This window comes from Ambystoma mexicanum, chromosome 10 (assembly GCF_040938575.1).
Source record: "Ambystoma mexicanum isolate Mex_15411 chromosome 10, UKY_AmexF1_1, whole genome shotgun sequence".
NCBI lineage: Eukaryota > Metazoa > Chordata > Amphibia > Caudata > Ambystomatidae > Ambystoma > Ambystoma mexicanum.
This window is the reverse complement of record NC_090932.1, coordinates 303,318,365-303,331,384: the sequence shown is the minus strand read 5'-3', so window position 1 is coordinate 303,331,384 and position 13,020 is coordinate 303,318,365. Positions and strand designations below refer to the sequence as shown.

The 13,020-nt window shown below is 45.7% G+C and overlaps 1 protein-coding gene across 2 annotated transcripts in view; it reads left to right on the top strand.

The window, feature by feature from the left end:
- DGKD (diacylglycerol kinase delta) overlaps positions 1 to 13,020 on the top strand; it is a 1,999,080-nt gene that overhangs the window by 293,275 nt on the left and 1,692,785 nt on the right. For both annotated transcript variants that reach the window (XM_069617880.1, XM_069617879.1), the window contains exon 3: positions 11,149 to 11,229. In XM_069617880.1, coding sequence (XP_069473981.1) covers positions 11,149 to 11,229 — 81 coding nt within the window. The remainder of the gene's footprint in view (positions 1 to 11,148; positions 11,230 to 13,020) is intronic.

The following is a 13,020-nucleotide window of genomic DNA, read 5'->3' as shown; positions in this document are numbered from 1 at the left end:
AAACACATTTGTTCTCCTTGTTGGTCTAACAACGTATTGTACAGTATTGCTAGCTGACCATGCTGTATATACTTAAATCCCCAAACTGTTTATTGTACAAGGGGCTTTCCATAGACTTCACTTCCCTCTCAATCATCTTTGTATGCTTGTTTTGCTGTTTAATACAGCAATAACATGTTGCCGTCCGGCTGCTTCACAGTTTGAGACCCTTCACCATGCTTCACTGCCCTTCTATCCTGCCAGTTCCCTTTGGGGGTACCAAATGTGCTGTGAAGACAGAGGTCCTTATTGAAGTTATCTGACTATTGCTTCAATTACCTCCTTGCGTTAAAAGGCAGCAGCCTGGTGAACCCTGAATGTGCACCCAAGGGACTAAATCGCATTTGATAGGATATTTCTTTTTTCAGAAGGAGCTACAGGATTGAGGAGCTCCTTAACCTGCTGCAGGGTATGCATAGAATGCCTGCTTCCCACATAACTCTCTATCTCCTTCAAGACAATCTCCCCTTTAGTCCAGAATATGCCCCTGCTGCACCCATACACACACCATTTAGACATGGGTGACTAGCAGGGTCTTGGCCACCCTTCCATAACTTTAATGGCTGAAATGCACACCCATGATAGCACCTCCCAAATTCTCCCAAATGTTTGGACTCCGGTCCCTCCGAGGGCGTACAACCAAAAGTGAGTTGGGACCTTAATTATGGTGAAAGGCACTAGCAAGTGACTGAATGAATGAATGAATATGTAGAACTAGGAAGGTAAATGGGTAAGTAGTGTGAATAGGTAGTAGGATAAGTAATGTGAAGTGTGTAAAAACCGAACTGACCCCAATGCATGGTTGTAGGACCCACTGATAGGTTTTCTTCCTGTCTCCAGGCCCCCACCAACCCCCTTATGGATAACCAGAGGTAAGTGACTCAGCCCAATTGAACTTAACTGTTCTTCAACGTGTAACCTCCTTGGATAAGAGGCCTGGTTGTTCTTTTAATATAACAACAGTTCCACACCTCTCCTGATGGGTGACAATGTGGTGTATTTCAGCAATATTTTCAACTTCTCAGTTATTTGAAAGTAAGCAGCCTACACGGTAATAGATACCGTTATAAGAGACTGTGAGGTGCTTTATCATTGACGATCAAAGTATGTTATGTTATATAGTCTTGTAAAGCGCACGTACACCAGAAGGCATCTTGGCGCTGAGGTGGGGCAAATCCATACAGTAAAGGAGAGGGTCCTCCGAATAGAAGGGTCTTCAGAGCCCGCCGAAAGGCCAAGTGGTTATAGGTTGCACGCAATGACCATGGCAGTTGGTTCCATGCCAGTGCAGCTGCCACAGAGAAAGCACAGCCCCGGTCGTGGCACAAACACATTATTTTCTTTGTTCAGTGTGTGTTTTAATTTCGGCCAAGTGACTAATACACTTGTTTCAGTTTGCAAAAAACAGCCCGTGCACACCATCCTTATTGCAAAAGCAAAGGTAGTCCATCTGGAACTCCTGAATAAATGCTATGCTCGGCACGGAGTACAGATAGACTGACTGGATTTGATATCGACGCAAGGAGGTTGTACAATACATGCTTTTACAATTTGAAACGTGGATGTTGCTTGCAGGATTGAAATTAAAACACACTTTGCAAAAACAAGAATGTGTTTGCACCTTATTTGCCATCTTGACTTATAAAAAATATCACCTGCATTGTTGAATCCCGCAACCTTTCACCAAATAATGCATATAGGAAGCCAGGCAGCAAAGGTAAAGGGAAGACTTATTTCCAGAAATGTTCAGAAATGCTTTGGGAAACCTACATAGTGTCCCCGTGCACTCCCCCCACCCCCCAACACAGAAATCTCAAGAGTGTTTATAGGGCCATACACATAGAGCCTTGTGCATTCCGGTAACATGGTATATGAAGTCTGTTACATTATAATGAACTTCCTATAATGGTACATCATCCAACCTTGGAGGGGGTGCTTTAATGTTAATGTTAAAGGACATTTGTACCGCGCACTATCACCACCGAAGTGGTACCCTGGCGCTCTGGCGGCTCTGAAAAAGGGGAGGAGAGGGGGTGGGTTAGTGGGAATAAGCTGGAAAAGTGCAAGAGAGCAGTGATGTGCTGTTGGCAGCCTCAGCCCGGTGGGTCCGTTGCCTGGGCTTGGGGTGTTTTACGGTCGATAGTCGTTGTGTGCTGTTGTGCAAGTCTTTGTGGTTTGTTTTGTTGTTGCATTGTTGTGAAGTTTGTGCAGATTGCTGCGTTTAAGGCTTGTGGTTGTGTTTGGTTAGAGTTTGAGAGATGTATGCAGAGGGATGATATTGTTAGTTGGTTGGTTAGTTGACATTGCTGTCCTTGTAATTATGGGATTCCATCTAGTTGCGGTACATGCTGACATTCACATTTCTATCTAGATGCGACGCAAGCTAAAGTTAAGAATCCTGAGTGTTGCACATGCTAATAATCACATTTCTATCTAGATGGGGCGCAAGCTAAAGTTCAGAATTCCATACGAGTGCGGCACATGCTAACAGTCACATTTCTATCTAGATGCGAAGCGAGCTAAAGTTAAGAATCCTGAGTGTAGCACATGCTAACAGTCACATTTATATCTAGATGCAACGCGAGCTAGGGTTCAGAATTCTAAGTGTGGTGCATGTTAAGAATAACATTTTTTTATCTAGATGCGACGCAAGATAGGGTTCAGAATTCCATACGAGTGTGGCACATGCTAACAGTCACATTTCTATCTAGATGCGGCGCAAGCTAAAGTTAAGAATCCTGAGTGTGGCACATGCTAATAATCACATTTCTATCTAGATGCGACGCGAGCTAAAGTTCAGTTCCCTACATGTGTGGCACTAGCTAAAATTGGCAAGTAAGTTCATGTGCATCACAAGGCGACATTTACAATCCATTTACAGTGGTCACAGGTTTTCTAAGTATGTCTTGTTTTAAGTCTAAAGCAGTCTATGCTATGGAAGGTAAGGTAGAGTGACAGGGGCTTTCTGGAGTAGAGTGATTTCTCTACACCCCACCCATACCACACTCAGTTTTGTTGGTGTCTGGCTTCCCCTGCGGACACGTCCTGGAGCCGCCAATGTAGGAGTCGCCCTTTGCCCCGGGCCCTTAGCCGCAAGAGCTGCCGGGCAGGGGGCTGCCCTGGAAGGGTCAGTCAAAAGGGGCCAGCTAGCCAATCAGACCACGGGGGACGGCTGGGAGGCGGGAGGCGGGAGGAGAGGGGAAGCAGGGACACGGGGCAGACAACGCTGCGGGCAGGGCCCGGGGGGCTCAAACAACGAAACAAAGCCCAGATAACAAGGCCCAGGAGGCTCGGGCTCTCACCCACGCTCACCTGAACATGCCGGGATGGAAAGGCTTTCGGGAGCTGGAACGGCGACTAGGTTCGCCGTCTGCGTTAGAGCAGCCAATCAGACCACAGGGGACGGCTGGGAGGCGGGAGGAAGGAGGAGAGGGGAAGCAGGGACACGGGGCGGACAACGCTGCGGGCAGAGCCCGGGGGGCTCAAACAACAAAACAAAGCCCAGATAACAAGGCCCAGGAGGGTCAGGCTCTCACCCACGCTCACCTGAACACGCCGGGATGGAAAGGCGTTCGGGAGCTGGGACGGCGACTAGGTTCGACGGCTGTGTTAGAGCAGCCAATCAGACCACAGGGGACGGCTGGGAGGCGGGGGGAGAGGGGAAGCAGGGACACTGGGCAGACAACGCTGCGGGCAGGGCCCGGGGGGCTCAAACAACGAAACAAAGCCCAGATAACAAGGCCCAGGAGGGTCGGGCGCTCACCAACTCTCACCTGAACACGCCGGGATGGAAAGGCGTTCGAGAGCTGGGACGGGGACTAGGTTCGCCGGCTGCGTTAGAGCAGCCAATCAGACCACAGGGGACGGCTGGGAGGCGGGAGGAGGGAGGAGAGGGGAAGCAGGGACACGGGGCGGACAACGCTGCAGGCAGGGCCCGGGGGGCTCAAACAACAAAACAAAGCCCAGATAACACGGCCCAGGAGGGTCAGGCTCTCACCCACGCTCACCTGAACACGCAGGGATTACCAAATCCAAAAAGGCAAAGCTAGGCACGAGAAATATTCAGACTCCTCCAATTGTCCAAACTGTATTGCAATTTAAAGTGACTTAAGGCATATTAAAGAACATTGTAAAACAAGAGCTTACAGTGCATTATCTGAAATCGGTTTGGGTCCCAGGCCATCCTGGAATGCAGGTGAACCTATTGTGATGTGCATGTACAACACATTTGCTTTTTAGTATGCAAGCTATCTGTGGGTCAATGTAGCTTACAAGTGAACAGACCCGTGTACACAGGCCAAAGTGCAGATTTTCATTGACACAGTGGGACCACTATATATCCTAGGCCAACAGCTCCTTCTAGAGGTGACAACACGCAAAGCTGCGACTGCATCAGACAAACATACATCTAATCTTTTATAATATTGTTAGATTAGATAACTCCACCCCAATCTTCTCAACTTAATGTCTCCTGCCCAATTATACGCTTACATAGTCTACTCTTGATGCTGCCACAATTGGAAGATGGCCCTACTAGTCACTATTTTTCTGGGGTTTGTTTGGCCTCCACACTTCAAGGTTTTGCATGGCCTCATTTTGCGACCAAAGTGGGTCACACCACGTACTGGGTACCATGAAAATATCCAAGGTAAACAAATACTCTTGCAGACAACACAATTGAACCTGTGATATTAGTGGGACTAACAAGCATCCAAACTACCACAGACAATATCCCCTTTTTCCCAGTTCTCCATTTTTCTTAAACTCTTGGTTAGTCAAAATCCATACACCACACGCCAACTCGATCCCATTTCTGGTTTCAAATACAGATCATTGCATGGACAGTGCAGGCAGTGGCACAGTGCACACACTTCCTGACAAGCTCCAGCACATTGAGACTACTATGGTGGCGCAGTACAACATAACACAACCAAATGTAGAAAATGTGCTGACTTACCTTCTGCAACATCATCATCTACTGCACCTTTAACCTGAGAAAAGCACCACTGAATATCCTTCCCTCCAGCACCTGCCATGCTGCTGCCGCCCGGGGACCCTGCTCCAGAGGCGGGGCTGCGGGTGTTTGAGCCCGGCCTCCTCCTCTTCCTGCTGATGATCCTCGGGCCGGGCTGTGCACGGGGCGGGGGGCACAGGGGAGCGAAGCTGCTGAAGGCACTCCCATCACTGCTTCCTGGGGCTGGTCCCTGCCTGCCTCCTGGGGTGTCTTCCGGGGTGTGTGTGTGTGTGTGTCTATGAGGGCGTCTCCTGCTGAGGGTGCCTGCCCCCAAACTCAGCCAACCTCTCCTCCCTTAGGGCTCTTTGCACTCCTCCAGGACTCCCCTACTAGCTTGGTTTCCTTCCTTCTCCGGCCGCCCTGCAGCAGCAACACCTCTTCCACCACAACTTTCAAAACGGCGCCCATACTCGTTCCGTCAGTGACGTCACTGGGGAACACACTTCTAAATGACTAAACTTAGGATGACGCCGACACCTAGAGAAACTCACATAACAAGAGAGACAATGCCAAGTCGAATAAGACAAGCAACACCCATGAGGACAGAAATCAGCATCCCTATCCAACCCCAGCCAACAACCTCACACGCCTGATAATTGCTACCATGTATCATACCTGTATAGAGTTGTGTGAATGTTAGCACTTGCCACACTTAAACTTAGCTATGGACATTGGCATGGGCATTGACCGTATGGAGTTGTGAATGAAGGCAGATGCCACCCCGGGACGTAATTGCAAGCGTTGGCATGTGCCACATTTCGAAGGAGCTGGGAGCAATAGCCTGCATAAACTAAATAAGATGATGAATGCCAACTACCCACCACATATGGAGGGAGTAGCCTTGGCTAGTCATACCTCACACCGATTGAATTGAGAATGCTCTCTGGGCCGGATCCGAAGGGCCCACAAACGCCTGCCTGCCCCGCATACAGACAGGTGTCCGAGGCTGAACTATGAATGCAAGTTAATGCCATGTGTGAAAAGGAACTATTGAACGGCCCAGGACAGACACAGAGATGTTCCTGCACCCCTCGTGGAGAGAATGCAGAAGATTAGCACCTCAATTCCAGACAGCAATGCCAATTAACCAACCCACTAACAATTTCACCCCTCTGCATACACCACTCAAACTAACCAAACAACCACAAGCCTACAGCACAACAATCCACACAAACTTCACTACAATGCAACAACAAAAACCGCACAGACTCTCACAACAGCACACGAGGACTGACTGTAAAACACCCGAAGCGCATCCAACGGACCCACCGGGCTGAGGCCGCCAACAGCACATCACTGCTCTCTTGCACTTTTCCAGCTTATTACCACTAACTCACCCCCCTTTCCCTTTTTTTTTCAGAGCCGCCAGAGGATAGTGCGCGGTACAAATATCCTTTAACATTAGGGGTACCGATCTCTAGTGAAAAGTCTGGACTTGAGGAACACCTTTTTTAGGGAGAGCTTGCCCATCCCTAGATTAGAGTGACAGCCATTACTAAGCTCATGGACTACAAATGAACTTTTAAATGCCTTGGTGCTTGAGGACAGTCATGGGCAGAGTGTCGTTTTGGGAGTATGGCTATGTATACTTTGGATGTGTGCAAAATGTGTTCATTACAGCTTCAGTGCACTGCTGGCAGAATGACACAAATACAGACATCAACAAAAATTACCGTAGAAATCTTGAGTAATGCAGGAACCAGTCCAGTGGTCCACCAAATATTGAAATTGAGTCTAGCTTGCAAATTAAAATAATTAGTTACCTGCAGGCACGGTCCGGGGAGTTGAGAATTTCATAATAGAATACAGAGAAGTTCAGCACCAGGCCAAGACGGATGGGGTGCGTTGGTGGATGTTCAGTCATTGCAATGTCACTTGCAGCCTTATAAGCCACCAGGCTATTCTCTGCAGCTTCTTTCCTATCATTTGATGTGGCAAATTCTGCAAGATACCGGTGGTAGTCTCCTTTCATTTTGCATGGGGGGGTTTTGAAAGTACTTACCTACTTAAGAATAACTGAATACTTGTTTTATTCTGAACGCTTGCCTTTAACACTACTGAAAAACAGAGATATATTAATGCCAACGGCACCCTAGCTATTGAAGTCACTTGAGGGTGTAGGTAGTGCCTGTATGACATCCTAAATGGGTATTTGCTGTTTTACAAGAGTGTATTTGTGTGGTTTTATATTGCTCACTTTTGAAGATTATTCTGACTGGTACATTGTTTACTCAAGAAACCTTATGTAAGAGTTTTTGAATACTTGCCACTGTGAATCTCTCACTCCCCTACAGCTCACATTGACCCCTTTTGAGATGAGCCTGGCTACTCCACACCCTACCAACCTGTGAAGTGCAGACTTATACCTAAGGTTGGGTTTCTATTGCCAGGTCAGGGTTGTTGTAGTGCACCCAAGGGTACCGCATACGGTCTTGCCCAACACTGGTGACGAGGATCTATTGTAGAGTTGGTGCACTAAGAATTTGCTTTGCTTTTGTTCAACTAAAAACCTTCACAAAGCTAAGCTCCACTAGAAAAGCAATTGTATAACATGCCAAATATGGATAACTTCAGTCAGGAAGCTTGGTCATTCTAACAGTAGAGCAACTGAAAGAAATGTGCAAGGCCAGGAGTCTCCCTATTTTGGCTGCAACCTTTCCAGAAAGCCGTGGAGACTTCACAGAACTTGCATCTTCCATGATCTGCTCTTTCAGAGTTGCAACAATGTTTGCACCCGACTCAGTTACCACCTGGCCAGCAGCACTTGATCTACATCTTTGGGTGGCAGGGGACATTTGTTTGAAGGGTGTGGAAACTCCTGAGAGGTGAAACTGAAGATTTCAGCATTGCACTCATACCAGACCTACTTCGTGTTACAGATGTTACACTAAGGGGTTTCTCAAGCAATTTTTCTGGAGTAGAATGCCTCAGAGGCGATGTTTTCCGATTGGGGGAGACTGAAGTGGGCTTTGCAGTCTCAACTATAGTTAAACTTTTAGAACTAAATGTCCTTTCAGGGTACTCTGGTGTGTCTGAAGTCTTCACGGATTGATCAAATTCTGAGCCTCCACTTAATGACTTGCCTCTTGAGGCACTTTCAACCAAAGACGAACCTGAGCTTGATCTCTGTATCTTGTGCATACTTGGTCTACCTCTTCATGCTACAGGGACGTTATTCAGCATTATTCAGCATTATCCTGAATTAGCATTATTCAGGATTTGTACAACCTTGCTCAGCCAACCCTTGTGATTCAAACCACCCCTCTAGTGGATCCTTTCAAGACAGTGGTACTTGGCTCATCAACCAATGCCCACGTGATTCTTTATTCCCTATTCCCTTTCTCAGACAGAAAACCCCCACCTTTAATGGTGATGCTGAGCCGGTAATTGGGCATACCTGTGCCATGGACAGAGCCATGACGTAACACAAGCACTGTGTCATGGGCTCTTGTGTGGGTGCCGACCAATCAATGTTCTTTCTACGCCACCTCCTTAATCATGGTTGTTGTTTGCCCCGTCATCTCTGCATAGAAGTGTTGCTTCGCTCTGTCCATTGGTCATGTGCGTCCTATGCAAAATAAAATGCTGTTAGCGTCAACCGCATCCTACAGTTACGCAAGGACACAAATTCTGGGCCAAGGTCGGCATACCAGTCTGGGATGTACTGACGATAGTAAAATCTGACCAACTCCACCCATTCGTCCTGCACAGGGCGGAGTCTGGCCTTGTGCTATCAGTATAGCTGATTTCGGGAGATTGCTGATTTTGCGACTTTTCCAAAAATACAAAGTTGGGACACACGGTCGGCATACCATTCTGGGCTTCACTGGCTAGTGGAATTTGACCAACCCCTCCCATGCGCCCTGCAGAGGGGTAGAGCAGGGTCTGGCCCTGGGCTATCAGTATAGGTGATTTGGGGAGATTGGTGATTTTGTGATTTTTCAAAAATCGGAAGTTATGAAACAATAAAAAATACACAAGGCTATAGCAGACAGACCCCCACGTGCATGTCATCTACAGACCCGGGCAACACCGGATGGTACCACTAGTCCCTTATAATGGGATGCATTACACTGCAGGCTGCTTACTTTCAAATAATTGATTTCCCAGAACATAGAGAGGAGGTTTACACCCTTGCAGCACGCATTGTGTTAAAAGCGTGCCGATTTCTCTGTATCTTTTCAGCATCTTCTCAGAGTTATTTATAGACAGAGGATTTAACTGCTTAAACATAAACAAAGTACTGCCTCTTCCTTGCTTTGACATTGACTGTAGAGAACCATGCAGGTGCATTTTTAATCCACAGAATGCCTTTTAAACATTTTCCAAGATTTGTATTCCCTCCTGTACTTTTTCTCCTCTTAGAAAGTTAATCATAATCTGCTACCCTAACATATCGCCAAAAATATTTATATGTATACTACGGTTGGCTATTCATTTGATTTGATGCATTTCAAGCCTGCTTCGTTGAAACCGTTGTACCAGTTAAGCTCTTGAAAGCAATTATGCTGAAAGCATTGTACATTGGTTCTGAAACTAAGGGAAAGTGGTGTGGTTTACTGCCTAAATTGTAAACTGTGGATTCAGTAAACATGGGCTCAAGTTCCGTCTTCCCCATTTAACCACATTATGTATGTTATCCCAAAGAAATTGCTTTAACTCACTTTTTCTTATTTCACTTAAGTGTCAAAATTGCGATAATGTAACAATGATTCAGTTCGTTTTAATAGACAATTGTGTTGCCCCCAATAGAGCCCCATGTGTTGCGCTTTGCAGTCGAATCATACTAAACCATACTAATTATAACAATGGCCATTTATATAGTGCATGTTGAATTGAAGGCAACATCAGGATTACTTTGCTCTTTCATTGCTCTTCTACTACTAGCTCTTTTTACACTACTTTTGTTTGTTGCGCTTTTAAAACTCACATTTCTGTTTCACTGCTTATAAGCTAGCTATCACAACTCGTTCGCAAAGAGAGGACCCGCCAACAATCATTCTCTTGTCATGCACCCACTTTCTGGAACTCAATCCTGTTGTTGGCTCAGAAGGAACGGACAACTCTGCAATTTCGCAAAATCGCTCAAAACATGGCTCTTTCAACAAACCTGACCAAGGACTAATTCCAGTGGACTCACATACCGACGAACAGAACTCAACTCCTAGTACTGCGCTACTGTTAAAAGATGCCAGACAAAGTGCTTGATACCCACACTAAGGACAGTGATCCGCTGCCCTTCAGCTAGGTCTGTGCTTTAAACCAAAACAGTTAAAAAAAAATAAATAAGCAAGACCACAATTGCAGTGTGCATATAATTAATACTAACAAAAAACAATGAGATCTTTTCTTTCCCTTCTAATCAGCAAATGTAAGAGTCATATTTCAACTCCATGCTGAAATTAGGTTGATATTAGGGTGGTAAAGAGAAGGAAATACACATTTTAGCACAGTCAGTCACAGTTCAATTACTAAGCTGTCTTTTAAAGTTAGTTTATTATAGATTTTACAATTTTACTAGTACCGGGCTAGCTCACCGAAGCCCATATATTATTAACCTTAACACCTATTTTGACATTATTATTTTCAATTTTGATGGGTGGATGGTGTCAGCCATACACGTTCTATTTTCATCGAGAGTGGCAAGCGGTGTGACACACGTGTATGAATTTACTATTAACAACTGAAGACTCAGGGTGAGAAGTCACTTAAAGTTCTTTATTTTTGAAGGATAACGTGGATACACCTTTTATGTGGACAGATTGCACAGTGAGCTGAGTGCTCCCCTCTGAGGCAGAGCGGGGAGGGGTGTGTGTGTGTGTGTGTGTGTGTGTGTGTGTGTGTGTGTGTGTGTGTGTGTGGTAAATCATTATTATTCAACTTCAGTACACATTCTGAGGAAGCTGACCTGAATGTAGAAGTATGTAATGAGAACTCAGAGAAAGCTTAGAAGAGAATGAATTGAATGAGGAAATGGCTTGCTTCTTGGATCCCTCCAGGCACACTGCTTCTTGAAGTATGGGTTGTGTGACTTTTCACTTGCTGTCTAGAAAGGGTTGGTCCCTGTTTGAGTTTCTTCCTTTTTCTGCTTTCAGTCCATTATTTTTGACGAGGTGGACCTCACTGATGCAAGCGTGGCCGAGTCCAGCACAAAGAATGTCAACAACAGCTTCACAGTAAGACCTTTTTACTCATTCAACTCTTTTGTTTGCGTCGTCTTTGCAGGTATATGTGATTTGCGTGGAAACAAAATTAACTGAAGAAAAACTAGAAATTAATTTCAGAATTCAAAACCTAAATTACCCAAATAAAAAGGGGAATTAAAATTGGAAGTCTAGACAGATCCGGGTGGGTAAGTGGGTGTTTGGGCTGGAGACTGGATTTTGGGGATTGGAGGACACCACCATCAAATAGAGGAAAAGACCCTGTTTAAAAAAACATCAATTTCAATGTTTTATTTTCGATTTTGTCTAGCAAGCCACACACATCCATATTTTCAACCACTTATGGGGGAGAGATTAACACATACAATAGGTGCAAATTATCAGTGGGCCAGAAAAACGAGTACAAAGATGAAACATTCAGACAGGAGGGGCAATAAAGCAAATCTTGCATGATGGCTCTAAAACACTAGGTAGATCATTGGGGGACATTCAGTTCTCCACTGTTGTATAGGTATAGATCTCATACTCTGTGATCAAGAAATACTCATTTAATGGGCCTCATTACAATTTTGCTGGTCCGGTAACAACGGTACCGGTAAGCTTGCCGGTACTGTTGTTACCGGACCGGCTAACTACGAGTTCTGCTTGTGGGTGCCTTCCCGTCTCCCAGGACTGGCCTGGCGGGCGTGCCAGCACCCGCGATGAGAGCATGTCGGATGCACCGGCAACATTCTGAATGGTGCCGTTACATCGGACCTCCCCGTTCCCATAAATGGGGAGCATTTCATTCCGGCGCCCGTGAATGGGTAATTACCGGGTCTGGCAGGGACATAATGACCCAGTAATTGCCCATTCCCGGGCGCCGGAAAAATGTGCAAGTTTGGCGGCAGCCTGCCGGTTTTACCGGCAAGGCTACCACCTAATGAGGCCCATTGTTTTCACGGCTAGATTAGCTGTCAAAATTAATCTGAATATTTGTGTCCAAATGTGCCGCATTTCACAGTTGCGTCACTTCACTAAATTATCAAAATAGTAAAAATACTCTGACAAAGCAAAGGAGTGCAGCTAGTGCGACCCCCCCCTTTAAAAAGGTGTTTTGGGCGTTCACTACCCCAAGAAATGTTTTAAACAGCAGAGCTAAACAGTGCATGTTACCACACCATTTTCAAAATATATTTGCCAAAAAACCCTTAGGTTTTACAGACTGGTGTGAAATGGAGCTGATAAAATGATCCACTACTCAAGTCTCTGCCACAGTTTTCTCTGTACCTTCAAAATCATTTTTGTACCCAATAGAAAATTGTGTGCATGTTAGAAGCAATGACTCTAAACAGACAAGCACTGGCTGTCTGATACATTGTGTTGCTATGGTTAATCCTGTTCAAGTGAAATAACATCGGTTTGAAATACTGTGCTAGGGGATAGACTGGTTAAACCTGTTCCTGTGGCTAGTGAGGATCGCCAAAAATGTATCGCTAACCTACCCTTTCCCCTCTCTAGTTCACTCTCTAATTAGCAGTACCTGCTGTGGACTGGAAGGTCCTTCGGTTTCGGATTTGTTCTTTTACGCTCATCCCTTCACAGTAGTTACTGGCTTTGATGTATACTATCCTCTCTGCCCTTCCTATCACTCTTTACAAGTTCATACTCGCCCTTTCTGTGTCCTTTCTCGCTCGGATTTTCTGCTTTGTCATATTTTTGTAATGCCCATTAACTATGTATTGCAGGGGTTCAAATTAAGATTTCATGAGCTGTATCTGAAACTAGTCCTTGGTATTGGCCATCAACCTAGTAGGCAGGAGC